We start from the raw sequence: 18,418 nt of genomic DNA on the forward strand, positions 1-18,418 counted from the left end.
CAAGGAAGAATTTACTCTCTGGACTAATATTGCATTCATATCTCTCTTCTGTAAAAATATTAGCCCTAGAGGAGGATGATTCGGGACAGGAGGAGGAGGAGGTCAACCCTTTCCACACCCAAATTTTAAGGCCCTGACCTGCTGTTAAAGAGCAGCAAAGCTCACAGTTACAGTTACAGATTTCCTACAGAGCCGCAGGCATCCACAAATTAGTGGGAGTGTTGGTTTTCATTAGGTGTCAGAAGAGTGGGCACGTAAACATGGTGTCTTAGCTGCAAAAGCTCAAGTCCACTCTAAGTTGTAGCCTTTTACATCAGCTCTCTCTTAGCTGTGAATGCAACTCTGAATATTTATACTCTGTCTTTGGTCTTGCACATGCAGACAAGTCACTGAATGATTAATGATCTGCTTCATCACTTGGGCCTGCATAGTTCCCAACAATTAAACAATAAAAATGACTCTCCCTTCCTTCCTGGACTACAGAAGATTGCTTGACTAGTCTGTACAGCTTGTTCGAGTTTTTTGTTCAAATATATATATCTATTATAAACATGTTCTTATGTGCGAGAGAATATGTTTCATATTAGTGAAAAATATAACAGAAGGTAAGCTGAAGAAATAAACTTCAGATTTAATTTTGGAAAGAGTAAGGACTATGTTCATTCTTTGGTGGGAGGGAGATCAGTAGATCATACTTGGCTCCCACGAAGGTTTATCTCCTTCTCATGACCCTCCATCCGACGATCATCAGTCATTGTGTTGTTGAAGGAATGGACACAGTGGCATTTGGGTCACATGTATGGAAGAGCAGCCAAAAATTGCAGTTAGGCTTTCAATTGGAGCAGTCCCTACTGTCAGTATTCAGATCTTGAACCAGAATCAGGGGAGGCCAATGCTATAGAGCCTGCTCACAACAGCTGATGGTATTAAATAGATGGTCTGCATTGTTTTTTTTAATGTGAGTTGGAACATTCATAGCATTTGGCCTCTTTCATGGGTGCAGTGAGGAGCAAGAGAAGGTGGAAGGTCAAAGAAACAAGGGTTCCCATGACCAGATCCATGTACAGTAAGATGGAGTACTAACTTGTGGTAATCACAAACTAATGCCTTTTTAAATGTGAGTTTTTTCATTGCTGAAGGTTTTGGATATTACATATGCAAAATCCAATTCACGTAGATAATTCTTATTCCATTTTTTCTTCCTCTTTGAATTTGTCAGGAGAATTTTTACAATGCCCTATAGAATATATTTATTCATCTAAAATTTAGCTGTTTTCAGTTATCTACTGACAAATCAAATTTATTCTTAAAATAGGTTTTCATGAACATTTTATTCAACAGTTGGACAGGTTTACTCTGATTTTTTTTAAAAGATCTTTATGTTGAGACAATAATGGGAAATATAAGCACAAATAATGCTTTCAGAGAAGTATTTTACAATTCATTATGGGGATTTTTAGTGAAAGCATAATGCGGCATTAAATAAAATATTTACTACCTGTGAGTGCTATAATACAGAATCACGGGGCTAGAAACGTTTAGGTACTTTCTGGTGTCTTTCTAAGCTGTTCTCATGCCAGTTTCTTTTGATTTCACCCAAAATTTTATAGTGTGTATTTTTGAAGTCACATATGCTTCCCACAAAACTAGATTTTGAAATAACATATAAGCAGTCAAAGATACTCAAATTGGGGAAGAGCATTTTTTTAAAGGCAGTTTACTTCAGTATTTGGATCTCCTCTCTCTGTTTCTGATGATTTTTTTTTCCCTCACTATGTAAAATCAATTAAAATAATTTCATATGAGAACCTGACAATTTTACCCATATTGACTAATGTATTCTGAGATTAACTCCTTTTATTTTAACAGAACTGTATGTGATTAAAATGCTTTGTGCTTTGACCAAAGTTATTGGGTCATTGGCTTTTATAAAGTAACATCAAAGTGTCCATCAGCGTATGGATATAATACCTTTTTGCCCCAAACATGCCGAGATAGAAGTTGCTTTGCATGATGGAAGACCCCAAAGCAAAACTCAGTTCTGGGAATGCCAAAAATGCCCTCAGAAATGCAGGGTTTGGAAGACAATATTCTCCTACTTTGGGGTTTGTTATTTCTTTGTTCATTTACTCCACCATCCATAGGTCTCCAATACTTTTTCCAGTGTCATTAGCCAAAACTTTTCCTGGTTTATTTTATGATTATAGTCTTTTAATTACCATTCTCTTTAGGGTAATACATTTTTAATTAATTCCATTGTCATGTTTAATATTATAGTCTGACTTTCTTATATTAAAGTTATTTGCTTGCTGTATAACAGCACACAGGTAGGAAAGGTGCAGGTCTCTGACCTATGTGGTCAATGTTGGAGACGAGACAGGGAACCACACACCAGTTCTGTCTCCCAGTTCGTCCCTTTTTTATGGAGAAGGTAGACGTATAACCAGAGCTGGTGTTTTAGCTATGCCGTTCAAAGCCAGGGATGACTTGGCCGTTAAAGCCAGTTTTGTGTCAGAGTTTTAAAAGTCAAGCTCTTTGTGAGATTATGTGTCCAAGGTTTTCAATAACAACCATCTTTGCAAATGCAGACAAGGTGAAGAGACATCAACACTGACCATGGTTATAGTAATAGATTTTGTTGAAAATTTTTCTTGGGGTTGTTTTTTTTGCAGGTGGCCTTCCCACCCCATGTGTTTACTCTGCATTTGGAAACTTGTATGTTTTCAGGTCCAGCCATGTCTCACGAAGATGTTTCCAAACAGAGAATGACTGGAGGAGTGTCATGGTAAAGCTTAGACAGCTCATGTGTCAGGAATTATTGGCAGAGAAGCACTCACATCCAAGTCATACCAGTGCTTCCACCCTGTGATTAGGGAGGGTGTGGTGTGATGTAGCAGAGCTTTGCTTCAGCCATAGGTACTTGGAAACATGGAAGCTACTAACAGGGAAAGAAAGAATACTGTGCAAACTTTTCCACTGCTTCAGTTCTGACATTAAAAATTGAAGTCATGGTCAGGAATTATATTAGGCAAAATAACAACAACAACAAACAAACAAACAAAAAAGAAGTTTGGTGATGCTGTTTCATGACAGTAAGCAAAATCCCAAAAGAACAATCTTGAAGAATTTCTAGTTGCACTGTGTGTTCTTTATAGAGCAGAGATAAAATGGGAGTGGACAGTTGGGACATTTTTTCAGTGTAAGGTGGCAGGAGATAAAGGTGCCCACTCCACCTTGCTGGCTGGAGTAAGTGGAGGTACTGTACCAGCTCTTCTGGCTATTCTGGATGAGCAGAGCACTTTAAGTTTGAGGACATTACTGAAACCTCCAAGGGATGGGGAGAATATGTTATAGGCCTTCGGCCAGATTTGTTCTCCACCCTCTTTAGACATACCTCCAAAGAGGCAAAGCTCAGAATTCAAATGACAGTTCTTGTTCATCCCCAGACCAACAGACACATACTCAAGATATACAGACCATGTTTCTTTCCAACAGGTTTTAGAGCAGTAATTTAAAATCAAAGATATATGGCATTCCAGATGTTCTGTTTGTGTGTGGCAGCTGTCGTTGTGCTATGCAGAACAGTTGTTGGTGCTGTAGTATGAGTCTGTGTTACTTAACTGCTCTATTGGGAATATAACTTAAAAACCATACCTCATTTGGAGAGCTGAACACTTGTGTAAAAATGCCACTTCAACTAATTTTTCTTCTTTCTTCTCAGTTCCTGCAGAACCTTTATTGTGCAAGTTTGCTGATGGAGGACAGAAAAAGAGACAGAATCAAAATAAATATATACAGAATGGAAGAGCATGGCACAGAGAAGGCGAGGTGAGACTTGTAAGTCCTCCCTTCAAGCTTTAGTGTGGGTGTGCAATAATGAATACTTATGAACATGATAGGCATTGAGACTTCTTGGCTTGAGTCTTTGGCATATTAACAATATGCAACCAACTCTCACCTGACAGTTTGCAACTCTATAAAAAAAATACTTAAGTGTGTCTTTCTTTAGAGGAAAAAAGGCAAAATGCAAAACACTGAATCCTATCTCATGGAAGTGAATAATAAAATGTCCTTCAAGTTGGTCATATTATAAACTTCAGCTTTCTCATATTATAAAACTACCAGAAACATAACTTTATTTACATGTAGTAAATAATCCTTTGATCTATACAGCACTCAAATGCACATGACTTTCACAAGATTAAAATAGTATACCAGTGCCATGCAGCATTAATTTCTTTTTAGTCAACAGTTGTTGACTAAACAAGATAGTAGTTTCATAGAGTTACTGTGGTTAGAAAGCCTAGACACCTAATTTGTATTAGACAGGAAAATTCAAATGTGTCTTCTGAAAAACTGCACTCCCCATTCATATAGTTAATATATTGTAGGCAACACCCTAACATAATCATCTGCATGCCCTGACTCTCAAATGTACACATGTTCTTTTAGCCAGGTATTTCCCAGATTACATTTTGTTCCTCATGATGGGAACATGGAAACTTGTATTCACGGTCAATATCGCCGATTCTCTTCACTATATAATTACTTCTGTCAATTAACCTTTCCCTAAGTTATGATAATAAACTATTTCAATACAATTTTTCAGTTAAAAATAATACAACCAGAGAAAGAGTAAGAGAAATAATTTGTGATCAAAATTAATTTTGTCAACTCTATTTTTTCTACTTTTTTTAAAGGCTGGAATGACGCTCACGTATGATCCAACCACAGCTGCTTTACAAAATGGGTATGTTGAATAATGGCACACTAATTCAAAAAATGTTTGCGTTATGAAAGATGCAGAGAACTGGCATTTAATAAATATTTCTGCATTTTCTAGATTTTATCCATCACCCTACAGTATTACAGCAAACAGAATGATCACTCAGACATCTATTACGCCATATATTGCTTCTCCAGTTTCCACATACCAGGTTTGTATTTAGAACTTAGGTGAAATGGTTCATTGGAGCTTGTGTTTATTTATCAGTTGTTACATCTGGTTTTATGAATTCTCCAATAATGTTTCATTTTAATGAATTGACCTCTTCATGCTGTACAGCATGAAAGTGACAGCCTTGAAACCAATAGTGTGTGTGTTTTCAGGAAGCACAGCAATTTAATGAGATACAGGATGTCTTGCAAAACAAAGTCTTTTAACTTCTGCTGATGGCTAAGGTATTTGTAGCCACTTCTGCATTTTATGTCTGAGTTTTCATTTTCTCTCAGTCAAGTTCTTTTAATGTCAACAATATATCTTTTAAGTAATTATTCTTTATTTAAAACCTTCTTTATTTAATTAAATTAATTTTCAAAGATATGTTTCCATGCATTTTGAATTTTTCTTTGTTTTGGCACAGAAAGCCTGACAATAATGAGTTGTACTAAGATGGGTACAGAAACTTGCTTGACATTAGAGAAGGAAATTTGAGAAAAGACTTCAGAGTCATAATTACTTTAGCATTCAAATTCAGTGGTTTTCTGTTAGGAGTAAAGTATTTAATATCCTAGGACAATGTTTCTAAACCAAAGACTACTTTATTTTGAAAAACAAATTAAAACGTAAATCATGGACATTTTTTGTTTTTAGAGCTCAGCCCAAAGCTTTCTGAAGAGGGATTTTGATAGGTGCTATCTTGGGTCCCCATAAGGGATATTGATGAACAGTTCAATATGCTGGAGATTATATAGAACAGTTTTAATACTTTGATATAAATCTCTTAGGAATGCTCAGTTTTAAGGCATCATACATTTCAGTTTACAAGCAACTTGCTTTTAATGCAACTAGTATGGCAGTCTTAGATGTATGCTCTGTAATTACTGCTTGAGATGTGTCAATTATCCTACTGTACACAAAATCATGAGCTATTTTGGCATTTTACTGCTTTACAGATAGATGAAGTAAACATCAGTGATTCAGATCATAAATGACCAAAACTAATTAAATTTAGAAAATTCTTACCTCTTTATGTCAGGGGAAGGAGAAGAGCCTGTTTGCTCTTTAGTGAGAGTCATGCTGAGTTTTCTGACTTATTGTGTGTAAGAATGCATTTGGAAGGCTATGTAAAGGGCATATAGAAGGCTAACAGAGGCACTGTGGGCCATTTCCTCAGTTTTCTCTTGCAGAATTTTTCCTTTAGCCTTCCGTTCCAGGTGAGAAGAATGAGGAAGAATTATCTAATATTAGTTTGGAGATGTAATGCCTTCTTGCATGAGCGAACTGTTGTGTAGGAGTTAAAAGTGTTCTCCAGTGCAAAGGGCAGCTGGATTATTTTTATATTAATTTCTGAAGTAACTTATGCAACACAATGTTTACTCTCAGCAGACAGTACTAGTACTGTATTTTTCAGTATATTGAATTATTCTGCTTGGTACAGCAGTATCTCAGAAACTACAGTAAGTTCTTACCCAGAAAAAGATTCCAGTAAAATTAGCTGCTACCCTTTATTAAAATATAAATTATTTATCCATATAAGACTCTGATATTCAGAATCCAAGCAAAAGCTGTGAGTTGACATGGAAACATACTATTTAGGAATACAGTATTGTTTTCTGTGTTTATTGAGATAGGCAGACCACAATCCATTATGTTTCCAGAAATGTAGTTAGCAGTATTTCAATATATATAGGATGCTTAAATTATTGTGGATGGAGTTATGAATATCATTATGTTAGAAGTGCCACAGTAATTGGAATTGAAAATTAAATTGAAGTATTCTGTATTGTGGAGGAAGGAGGTTCTTGGCCAGAAGAGTTTCACAATTTGAGTATTAGTCACATCTTCATTACTGATTACTCTCACTGAAACCTGCAGCATTCTGTCTTCTACAGGTCATATCACACAAGCATGATTTATTTATTTTTTTCTTTGAGGCATGGTATAACCTGCTTCTAGATTTATTCTTATTAAAGGTAAACAAGTTTAATAAAGTTTTAGCTAGTGTTTGTTTCTGCAACTCCTGTACACCCAAATGACTATACTAAGCCAGTTACTATGATAGTTTGAGTAAATTAGCCAAAGTTTTAGGGTGTTCCAGTATTTTTGCCATTAAGATTTTGCCTGAGGAAAGGGAGTGTTCCAGTCTTTTCCATTCCATTTTTGAACTCCTGTTTGCTCTTTTCCTGATTAAAGAAGAAAAAAAATTACTCTGATTTGAAAATCAGTACCAAAAGGAGGCAAGAAATATTTCCATCTTCCAGAAAATACCTCACCTGGATTGTTTTCAAAACTGTGTGTCTACCTGTCCTGTTCACAGGACTCTGGGAATGAATGGTTGAGGTGTTTACAGGGCTTTAAGTATCCAGCAGCAGTGGTGAGTCAGTGTGCAGTGCAAGTCAGAATCCTGCCTTATCCTACGCATCTACAGCAGGTGTGGAAGAAACACTTTTCTTACTTTTAATATTTCTTGCAGCACATTTTTTCAAAGAGCTGTTGCAACCAGGTCTTTTTAACTAGGATAACAGTATAACCTATTAGTTTACCTTTGTAATTTACTTTGCCATGCAAAGTTAGGCATGCTACCACAATTGAAGTATTTGGGTGATCACTGGTTTTGGAGAGAAAATGCTTGTTGCAAGAGAGCAGGAATGCTCATCAGATCCTTCTTTTCTTCCTGTGCTTTGGGAATAACATACTACAGTGTCTTGGAGAAGAGCAGTTCTCCTAATTCTTCTCTTTTTTTCCTGGAACAAGATTACAGCAGAATTCCTGATTTCTTTTTCACTTGTGAAAATACAATAATTTATTTTATTCTGATCACACTAGAAGGCAAATGATGTTATACCATCTGAGATCCCAATCACTTTTCCACAAAGGAATTTTGAAGGCAGATGGTGCTTCCTTTTTCAACATAGCGGAAATCTGTCAATCATCTATTTGAACCCTTTCAGTGTACTTGATAAAGTTTCTGAATCCTGCACTAAAAACATAGTGTATTTTTCTGCAAGGTGTATGTGGTTTATTGTCTCCAAATCTTGTCTCTGATTTACAGGTACAATGAATCCATTTTTTATAGAAATCAGTGTTGTTCCACAGAGTGACTAATTGGATTAAAAAGGTCAATAAATAAGGAAGAGGGCTTGCTAACATGATTTATTAAATTATTGCTATAACTCAGTTGGAGTATTCAGGAAAAAAATTAATAAAATGAAAAATAAAATACCAATTTTGTTCTAGGTTCAGAGTCCTTCTTGGATGCAGCCTCAACCATATATAATGCAGCACCCAGTAAGTTTTTATTCTTCTCCATTGTTGTGTTACTCATGGTATAAATACTTTACATACTTTAAACAACAGGAAATAGGTCTATTACTGCTGAGTTACTTTCAGATTTGACAATTACATCATGACTAAGTCATGGATCAAAATGAAAGGTGAAATAAAGATAGTAAACCTGAATTGGGGCCTCATTTTATCAGATAAAATAAAGAAAGCTACCTTCAGACTATCAAGGTGATGAGGACCATTAGAGTTACCAAGTCAGAAAGAGGAAAATTTGGTGGATTTTTTGTTTGTTTGGGGGTTTTTGTTGGGTTTTTCTTTGTTTGTTTTGTTTTGTGGTGGTTTTGTTTGTTTGCTGTACTTTTACTTTAAAACACTTTGCGAATATCAATGTTTTACAAACTGTTTACCTTTCAGGAGCTGAAATTGAAGACCCAATGTTTTAGAATGGGTCTACCGTAGATCAGGCTGAATAATTTGTGAAAGACAGATGGATGTAGTGATATATATGACATTATGGGCACTCAGTTGAGAAAACCTGCATAGCCTGTTCTGGCTTCACCACTCAGGAGTAGTGCTAGTCTCCCTACGCTTTTGGCTGTACTAGACTGTCAGGCATTCTAATCTATACTCTCCCGTGATATTTTGCTTCTTGTCTATGTCATTTGCCAATTAAGTACCATTATATCTGACACTTACTAAGTTTCTTGAGATGAGCATTATTAGTAATACCAGGCACTTTAATATATGCACTCCACTAGTTAACAAACACGTCTGTTCCCAGATATAGAAAGGACATGGTCTTGACTTTAATTAACCTCTCCATGCAGATTATAGAATGTAAATCTACTTGGCAGAACATTTTCTTCTTGGGCATGCAGAAAAGGTGATGCTGAATCAGAACACCCTCTCACACACTTAATTGTTGTATTTGTGGGTTTTGATGTTAAATACACACACAACAGGTTTTAACTTCCCTCTCTATCAACACAGATTTGCGTAAAAAAACATCTTGCAAATCATGCTGGGAAAGACAGAAGTTGATATGTTATAATGCTGTAAGGTATATTAGTTGCACAGGTACACAAGATGAGATTTCAAGTTGAAAATAAAGATCTAGATTCCTGACTGATGTTGAGTTTTGGCCTGTGTGAAGACGGGTGCTGTCTTGTTCATTTGCTTTTCAGAGAAGCCCACAGTCCACAGGCAGGAAATTCTTTCAGTGTTTGATGTGTCTGTGACTCATTTCATCTACACTGATCACATGGTTGTTTTTCCAACTGTATTCTATACTTCTTTTTATTTTCTTTTTTTTTATTTTCTTTTAAGGATTAGTTATTAATTCAAAATATTGGCTTTCAGTACATTGCAATTATTTCTGTTAATTTTGAGCCTCCGTGAATTTTAATCAACACCTTCTGCAAGCATAAGTCAGGCAAAGTATTTGGAAATGTGTTTTTGTGGAACATGATTGGTAAAATGAAATTTCTTGATAATCCTCTGTCTCAGTTAACTGTGAAAACCTGTGGAGTGTGCCCTCCATATTTAGAAATCTTGAGTGTTCAAAAATTCAATGTATAATTTTTATGAAGCTAACAAAATGGTGCAGAAGCGATAGAAATGTCATCACAGCAGCTAGTATTTAGACAAAAAATCAGCATTGCTAACTCACTGCTGAAATCTGTGTGCTAATGAACCCAGCCACTAAGTAGGGCAGCTGTTTTGTGTGTGAACATCATGTGTGATGGGTAGAATTCTCCCATCACAAATGTTACTCCAAAGCCCTTGTTCCTAAAAATGAGATAAAAGTTTCTTCCTAAAGCATGAAATTCCAAAGCTTAAGCTAAGTGAAACTGTACCTGGTAATGTAATGTGTGCAAATTTTTGCTTTCAAGTTGGCATCTGGTTAAACTCATATTTTACAAAGCATTTTCAGCAGGTCTCTCAAGTGCATTGCACATCAGTTGCATGTATAATGGGAAGTCAATAAAGGTCTTACCCCATTACCAAACTGCAAAGCACAGATGCTTGAGTAGAATACTTAGAATGCCTCAGATCTGTTTTTTTGAGTCAGTGCCTGGGATTAAGGAGAGTTCTTGTGGTATATCCCCTCGGAAGGACAGTCCGTACTTTGACTATGAAATCAAAAATGAAATTAAAATGTGAGTGTTGCAACCATTTCTTTCCATCTCTGTTTTAACAGGGTGCTGTACTGACTCCCTCCATGGACCACACCATGTCACTACAGCCTGCATCAATGATAAGCCCTCTGACGCAGCAGATGAGTCATCTTTCATTAGGCAGTACTGGAACAGTACGTAGCAATTTCATACAAAATAGAACTTACACAAGTAGAAAATACTGCATGTAGATCACAGTATGCCTGTACAGCTTGCATGTAGAAAAAAGTAATCCTTTAAGTCATCTTTTATCCAATAAACTGCTAAGAACTGACTCCGTTTTTAAATAATATTTAGCAGTTTTTATTGAGTCTATTAGCTGATCAGAAATTGGAAATGAGTAAATAAATATAGATCAAAGCTAATGAAAGGAGCCTGGGAGGTAACTTCAGAGTTGCATCAAAAAAATTAAAATAGTTGGGTTTACTCTTTGTATTCCTTTCCTCAACTCTGATCTCCCAAAGAGTGGAACAGAAAGTAAATCAGAAGAAGAGATGCAGGCTAGCTTCTAAACTGCAAGACCTTTCTTTTCTGAGCAGATTAAAAAAAGAAAATATGATTGGGACTAACAAAGAAGGAAAAGTCCTTTACATGGTCTTTGAAGTCTAAATTTGAATTTTCTCAAAATAGATATGTGAGTTTTCTGGAAAGCCTGTTGATTTCAGACACAAAAGTCTTTCTCTCATGTATGTTGCTTTAGGGAAACAGTCAATATCTATTAAAGAATATCATGATAAGTATTTTGAATACTCTTAAATTTACACTGGGCTTTAACTCAATGTAATGGACTCTGTCTTTCTAGTACATGCCAGCCACAACAGCTATGCAAGGAGCCTACATCCCCCAATACACACATGTCCAGACAGCAGCAGTTCCTGTTGAGGTCAGTATACTCTATCAAAGAGCAGAGATAAGAAATATGATTATGATTTTTTTTTTGGCCAGGAATATTAATGCTTAAAGGCAAATACTGTAACTGTGAATGTACTGTGAATGCAATTTATATTAAAACTATAAAATATCATTATTCTCAACTAATAGCTAGTATTATAACAAGGAATGACCTGTACTTATGGCAGTACAGTACTTGGAGCAGTCTTCTCTATGAGCATAGCTCAGGCAAACCTTTTGTTTTGTGAAACCTAACTCCAATAGGAACAAGACAGGGAGTGTATTGTATTTTTGATCTTTCATTTAGTTTACCTGTGAGAAAAATTCTCTGCCAACAGACCATGATAGTAATTTTTTGCAGAGAATCCTGATTGACCCTAGCAACTCAGGGTTCTGTGCATATTTGTGTAATAAACCCCTCCATTAAAGAAGCTTATTAGTCTAGTTGGAGAGCATAACTAAATGGTAGACAATAGTTTGTCTACTATTTTGACTTACCTTACACCCTTTCATAGGTCAGTACTCTTTTACAGGAGCTAGACAAGATATGCTGCAGCTCTTGTATCCAGAATGAGTGCTAGACAGTCTCTTCTAGAGCCTCTAAAAAAAGAAAAATTTCATTTCAAAACCTATTTGTCCAGAAATTCCAGAAGTTGTGTGGATCAGTTTGGTTCATCTGCCCATATTGATCAGAGAAGTACCTTTAGTAATTAGCTCTGGCTGCCAAAGCACTCTCAGCTGAATTATTCCATGATTTCTGGGGGGTCTGGGTGCAAAGCCCCATCTACAATTCTTTGTGTTGCCTGGTGCCAATCACATCACAGTACTCATAGTGATGGCGTTTGTATATGTGGCAAGTAGATCTCATTCTTCTCGCTGCCCCTCAAAAAGAAAGGGACAGAATGTTCTTTTGCATTTGCAGATAGAAAATATTCAAGCAGTTATTTGCTCTCTCTCTGTGTATTTATTTCTATAATGTCAAAAGTTTCAGGATTTTTTTTAAATTATCATCAAAGCAGCTGAGGAAATACAGGGTTTGCATGATCATTTTATTTCTCGTTTGCTGAAATGTAAATCAATGTAAAGTTAACACCTCAGATTTGTAATACCTCACTTGAGACATGTTAGGAAGATTTTAGATGTGAACACTGTTAATTGCAGAAGTCACATTGAAATGCAGATTGCTGGTAATGATACCTGATTTTGTGTCTCATGGCTCGTCTTCCTTTTTATTTGCAGGAAGCCAGTGGTCAACAACAGGTTACAGTAGAGACATCCAGTGACCATTCTCCATATACGTATCAGCAAAATAAATAACCATGAGGTAGGGGCTCATCCTGTCTCATGAAAGATGTAATTCAAAGATACATTATTTCATAACTTACAGTACTCTGTATTGAACCCTTTTTTTATTGTCATATAAATAGTCCTGATGATAATATCTGGGGACAAGAAGTGAAATTAGTTTGAACTTAGCCAGAGTCAGAAGCCAGGGAAGGAAACATGGGATCCAGAAATGAGTTAATAAATTATGAGTAATATTGTTTTAATAATAGCATAACTGGATTATGTTGGATTTTAATTTGTTCATCCTAGGAGCATGTTGTATACAGAATAACAAGGAATTAGTGCAAAAATATGAGAATCAAAATGCTAAAGGGAACTGTATTGAAAGACATGCTCTAGTTCTGTGGTACATATAAGGTTAGAAGCAGCTTTGCAACTGATTTACAAACCACAGACAGGGAGGTGGTCTGGTAGAAATGCTTGCTGACCTTTTCTCCTGAAGACTTCTCTGCTCATCCTTTTTTCTAGGAAAAAGCAGTTTGGTCCAGAATTTTGTCAATTAATTTTTAATCCATGTCCTTGTTTGGTTCTAATTCCAGAGTTTTACTTTCCTACTCCAGGTTTCCTCTGGTTTTGCTTGCATGGCCTTTTTTACTAGCCAGTCATTAGCTTTACCTGCACTTCTTTCATGCAAAATTTTCTCTTTCTGTAGATTTCCGTCCTGAAAATGTTGCTTGCACTAATCGTTTCCTTTTCCATAATCCATGTTTTAAAATTCTGGAATTTTCTTCTTTCTTAACTCATCTTTTTTTTTTTTTGAGTGCTTTGTAAGCTAGGCAACTTGACTAAATAATTTTATACATCACATTTTCTAAGACCTCACACTGAAAAATTCCATTCAGCTGCAATAATGTGCTAGAGGCTGTCTTAGAAGGGTTTTCCTACAGCCCTCATGGCATTTGTTAGATACTGAAAAATCGTAATCAGTTATGTGCTACAGTTGTGTGATATTCTCTCTAAAATATATTGATCCAAGGGAACACACGTTTTGGCATTACCTTTGATTCTGCAGGTCAGCTGTGCTATTTGACAACATTGCTCTCATCCCCATAATTGGCATAACAGCTTCTTATATGTAAAGATAGAAACAAACCAATGGGGAAACTTGGCAAATTCAACAGATGGCACAGCCTGCGTAGCACAGCATATGACCCGTGTTATTCCTGTACTCTGGCCAAATGCTGGCATCTAGAGAAAGCCCACATCCTTGATTTGCTTCCAGGACAGGCAGTAAGCAAAGCCACAGGCTCTTCTCGTTATCCATCTCCTAGTGTTAAAATCATGACTCCTGCACGTTTCCCATGCCAAGGCTGTTGCCTGGTGTTAACCGCTTTTCAAGGAATTATTTGTTTTGCCTTAAGTCTTCCCTCTGGGCATGTAAAACCTCCTTACCAATAGAGATCTGTGGTAGACGGCAAAGCGTAATCCTGCATGTCATATCCTCATCCTGCCTCTCTCTCCCAGCCTGTCAGTGTCTTTCCCATAGACTGAGACCGGGCAGGAGGAGCAGCCTTAAGTCTCCTGAAAGGATGAGTTGTGTTGCCATCTGAGACACATTTTGTATTGATGACTCTGTGTAGAATTCCAAACTCTGTGAGCAATTCTGTGTGTTTGTTGTAAGTCAGTTCTTCATGTCTTATTCTTCAGAGAAGCACTGTTACCTGTATTTATATGCAACAGGAGCCAGTGAAATTTGTGCCAGCAGTGGCTATAGCAGTGGGCACGTGGGGAAGGTTAATATTACTCAGCTGATTTCAGCCTCAGAGTATGGCATTTGGTATTTCTGTCCCTGTAACATGCTGGTGCTTGTCTTGTTTCAGACAGTTGAAGGGGAGGGATTTGACCGATATTTTGTGCCCTAAATACAGGGAACACTGCAGTCTCTTGATTGTTGTAGCTTTGTTACTTCTTTCTAAATGCACATGCAGCACTTTTGGGAATGTCCTATTTAAAGTCAATATACATATTCCCATAAATGAGGGGTAAATGACAACTAGCACATTTGCACAAGTGGATGCAGTCAATCAAAAATACACAGCGTCTTTCCTTTGGCAGCTACATTTAATAACTTCACAGCTTCTTTTCAAAAAGTTGCTCCTATGTGAAAAATAGTCAAACGGACTTGAAAAAACACCCCCGTTTTATATGCACCTATTAATGTACAAGCCTTAAAATACCACACTTTGCCTTGCCTTGAGAAATTAAAAAATTGTCTAAACTTTTTTGTCATTAGCTGGGTATTTTTTTTTAAATCCACATGGCAATATAAGCCAATACAGTACACTGAGAAGTCCACCTTCAAATTTGATGAGCCCTGAATTGCTGTTCAGCGTTGCCATCATGGAGGCACAGTAGCTGTCTCTGCATTAGCTGTTGTACGCAGCCTCCCTGGGGCTGCACTGAAAGAAAGTTGTGTTCCTTTTCCAGAGATCAAAAGCCTTGGAGATGCCACAGGAGTAGCACACTCAACCACTTTTGGTCAATTAAAAGGAAATAACAATAACAAAACAAAAAAGAAGGGAAGAGCTTTGAGTGCAGCCTCACAGTTCCCCAGCAGGAACTCTGCATGCTGAGCAGTTATTAGAGAAAGAGGGGGAAATACAGTACAGGCTGTGTCCTGGCAGAGAGCCTTATCCTGGGAAGGGCCAAGAACCTGGAGTGCCGCCTGTGTTACTTCTCAGGTTTATACTCAGATTCACTTAGTCTTCTCTCAGCTGTCTAAAATAGGAAATTATTTAGTTTGGTGGACAGCTACATTAGAAAAAAGGCGTGTGATTGTAACTCTGCTCTAGCTCTGACCTTTCTGTGTTACAGATGTCCAGTGTTGACCTGGCCTGGAGAAGGGTGCAAAGGCTGAAACAATCATGGATTTTACTGATCAATTGTGCTTTAGGAATTATTGACAGTTTTGCACAGGTTCTTGAAAATGTTATTTATAATGAAATCAACTAAAACTATTTTTGCTATAAGTTCTATAAGGTGCATAAGAAAAACCTTAAATTCATCTAGTAGCTGTTCCCATGAACAGGTTTATTTTAGTAAAAAAAAAATTTTTATCAAGTGTTATGACGCAAAAAAAAATATTCAAATTTCTGGGTATGCACAGATGACCACGAAGACTTATTCACGTGCATGACAGAATTTGTGTTTTGGTTTATTTTTATTTTGTTTGTTTCTTTTTTCTTTTTTCTTTTTCTTTTTTTTTTTTTGTATGAAATGGATTTTCTGAAGTTTAAAGTAGTAAAACATCTAAGATGATGTTCTGTGCTTGCAGTGTGTGAGTGTTGCTTTAGTGCAGTGTTGCAGTTACAGTGTCTGGTCTTTTAGCTTTCTGTTTTTCTTTTAATGTAGTGTGAAGTGTCTTATCCTTTTCTATAAATTCCAATTTGCCTTAAATCTTTCAATGCTGTAGCTGTTTCAGTAAGTAGTCCAAACTAATGGTGTAGAACGCTTTGACCAAATGAGCTGGTCTATTATGCCTTGTAAAACAGCAGCATAGGGCTTTTAAAGGTAGTCAATAAAAATTGCTGAAAATTTGGCTTTTTTAATGTGTAGTAAGTGTTTTTAATGATTTTTTCACATAATATGTAAGGTAGTGAAATGCAAGAGGGGAAAAAATGTTTTGTGTGAAACACATTTTCTGACTGGGGAAATTTTAATAGTATAAATTGTTTGTAAGGCCATATGCCAATAGTTCCCTCTGGTAGTTTGAATGATTTAGGAACTCTGCTGTATGATGCAATGTAAAAATCTTTTTTTGCCTTTTTTCAGAAACTAACTTGATGTTCTAGTTTTAGCATAGGTAGAATAGGGAGTTTGGGGTGGAGATATCACCGAATGTTTTTGTCCTTCCTTTATACTAATGATAGTGCTTTAGGATGAGGATTGTGCTGAGACTTAGCAAACAGAAAAGTTGCTATTATAGCAAAATGGCAAAAGCTAAAGGACTCGTTTTTCAAACATATGCTGAGATCTAAGTAGAAGCATAATTGATTGGGTACTAGCTCTCTATAGTAGGTAAATAAAAATAAAAAGACTTGGCACTTTTAAAAGGTAACTTTACCAAAGAACAAAGAGCCAGTAACCAATAATTCTGATTTGTCTCAGCATTGCGTCTTCTGTACTCTTTATTTTTGCCGGACCAGTTTGCGGTTAGGAGAATGTGCCTTTTTTGTACATTTGCATTTAGGTTTTATAATTTTAATTGATGTATGGACACAAAAGCATGAAGGAAGACTTGGATCCAAGCAGTGCCACACTTTACATCATCACTACAAGTGTTAAGTGTAAAGAAAACCAATTTTGAAACTATGAAATTCCTGATTCATAAATACACAGTTATTTGTACTTCACATATTAAATAATTCACTGCTACTAAAGCTCTTTATTACAATTGCATATGTTTTAAATCGAATGATAAATTAAGTTGTCTTCCAAAACTGTGTACTTCTCTGGTCAGCTGTATATGATCAGTTATCTACCTCAAAGTTTATTTCCTTTTGTATTGGGACAGGTTGCTGGCCCTCCCTGTTTCCACAGACCAAATCATCCTAGCTCAGGAGCTAGGGCTAAGCAGTTGTTTCTTTCAAGTATTTTTTAGTTTTTAAATTTTGTGTGAGTATTGGAGTATAGATGTCGGTGACATTTCATAGTTTCAAAAGTAAATTGCTGCTCTGAGAAGTGTAGATTCTAGTGAAATGCATAGTCATAAGAGATATGTTTTTGTTTTTTCTTTTTTTAAAAAGTTGTGGTATTATTGGTTCTATGCTCCCTGGAATATTACTGCTTTGTAAAAGTCCAGACTTCCTGCAGCACCTTGCCTGTACTTGGTAACTTTCCAAACCTGGATCGCTCACTAGTTGCTATTTTTGCGTTAATTAAAACTGCAGTATGATAGCTGTGTTAGAGGGAGGGAAGAGTTGCTGCCAGAAATGTCTGAACTAAGTGCCATACTCATTGTCTGGGTAAGATTTGGGAAATTTAACCTCTGTACATAAAGAAATAATCAGTTACTTAAACATCACATAGTAGACAGCCATTAAATTATAAAAAAATTAATTTATGAAGAAAGACCTTTTGTACAGATTGAAAAAAAAAGATTTTCATAGAGATATCTATATGATCAAGAGAGTTAATTTTTTATTTTTGTTTTACTAGTGCCACAAACTTGCCAGTGGTAAATTATTTGTCCGGTTCAAGATAACTCTGTAGTTTTGTTTCCTAGGACTTGTTGTTAAACGCCAAAAGACATTTTTGAACTGTAAATTTGATTAGATTGTTAGCTTTTTTCTGTTTTATTTCTTTGAAAACTTTTGAATAAAAAATATCAAAAAAAAAAAAAAATGTTTCGTCTTTTTCCTTCGGTCCTTCCTTTATTGGGGGAAAACCCCAACAGGTTATGGTAAAACCTTCACATGTATTTTGAAATCTTTGAAGTTGCTTTCTGCTTTACCGTCTAGGTTTTTCCCTCCTTTATCTTTCATTAAAATCAAATTTTAACTCTTTCACGTCAACTACAAAGTCACTAACTCTTTTAGGCAAAACAGGAAAAGATGTATGAAAAGTATATGATGAAATGTGTGATCTGAATGCAAAAATTCTGTTGTTCTTTGTGTCAGCCACACGCAGAGTTGTGTGTAACCGGGCTTGCATGCTGTAGTTGTAAATGCTAGCCATTTTTCTAGAAGTAAAGGTGGAAATGGAGGGTCACTTTGGTACCTCACAGTATCAGAGTGCTTCCTACAAGTGCTTATGTTTCCCTACGTGTGCTGGCGTT

General features: G+C 36.3%; 1 protein-coding gene across 4 annotated transcripts in view; it reads left to right on the top strand.

The window, feature by feature from the left end:
• RBMS1 (RNA binding motif single stranded interacting protein 1) overlaps nt 1–17,978 on the top strand; it is a 151,949-nt gene extending 133,971 nt beyond the window's left edge. For 3 of the 4 annotated variants that reach the window (XM_027678765.1, XM_027678767.1, XM_027678768.1), the window contains exons 7-14: nt 3,722–3,837; nt 4,701–4,750; nt 4,844–4,937; nt 8,180–8,230; nt 10,428–10,538; nt 11,207–11,287; nt 12,535–12,619; nt 15,457–17,978. In XM_027678765.1, coding sequence (XP_027534566.1) covers nt 3,722–3,837; nt 4,701–4,750; nt 4,844–4,937; nt 8,180–8,230; nt 10,428–10,538; nt 11,207–11,287; nt 12,535–12,612 — 581 coding nt within the window. In that variant the 3' untranslated portion in view covers nt 12,613–12,619; nt 15,457–17,978. The remainder of the gene's footprint in view (nt 1–3,721; nt 3,838–4,700; nt 4,751–4,843; nt 4,938–8,179; nt 8,231–10,427; nt 10,539–11,206; nt 11,288–12,534; nt 12,620–15,456) is intronic. The other variant, XM_027678766.1, reaches the window with a different exon arrangement.
• Nucleotides 17,979–18,418: the final 440 nt, after the last annotated feature.

The sequence above is a fragment of the Neopelma chrysocephalum genome, unplaced genomic scaffold (assembly GCF_003984885.1).
Source record: "Neopelma chrysocephalum unplaced genomic scaffold, ASM398488v2 Primary Assembly neopelma1_44, whole genome shotgun sequence".
NCBI classification, from domain to species: Eukaryota; Metazoa; Chordata; class Aves; order Passeriformes; family Pipridae; genus Neopelma; species Neopelma chrysocephalum.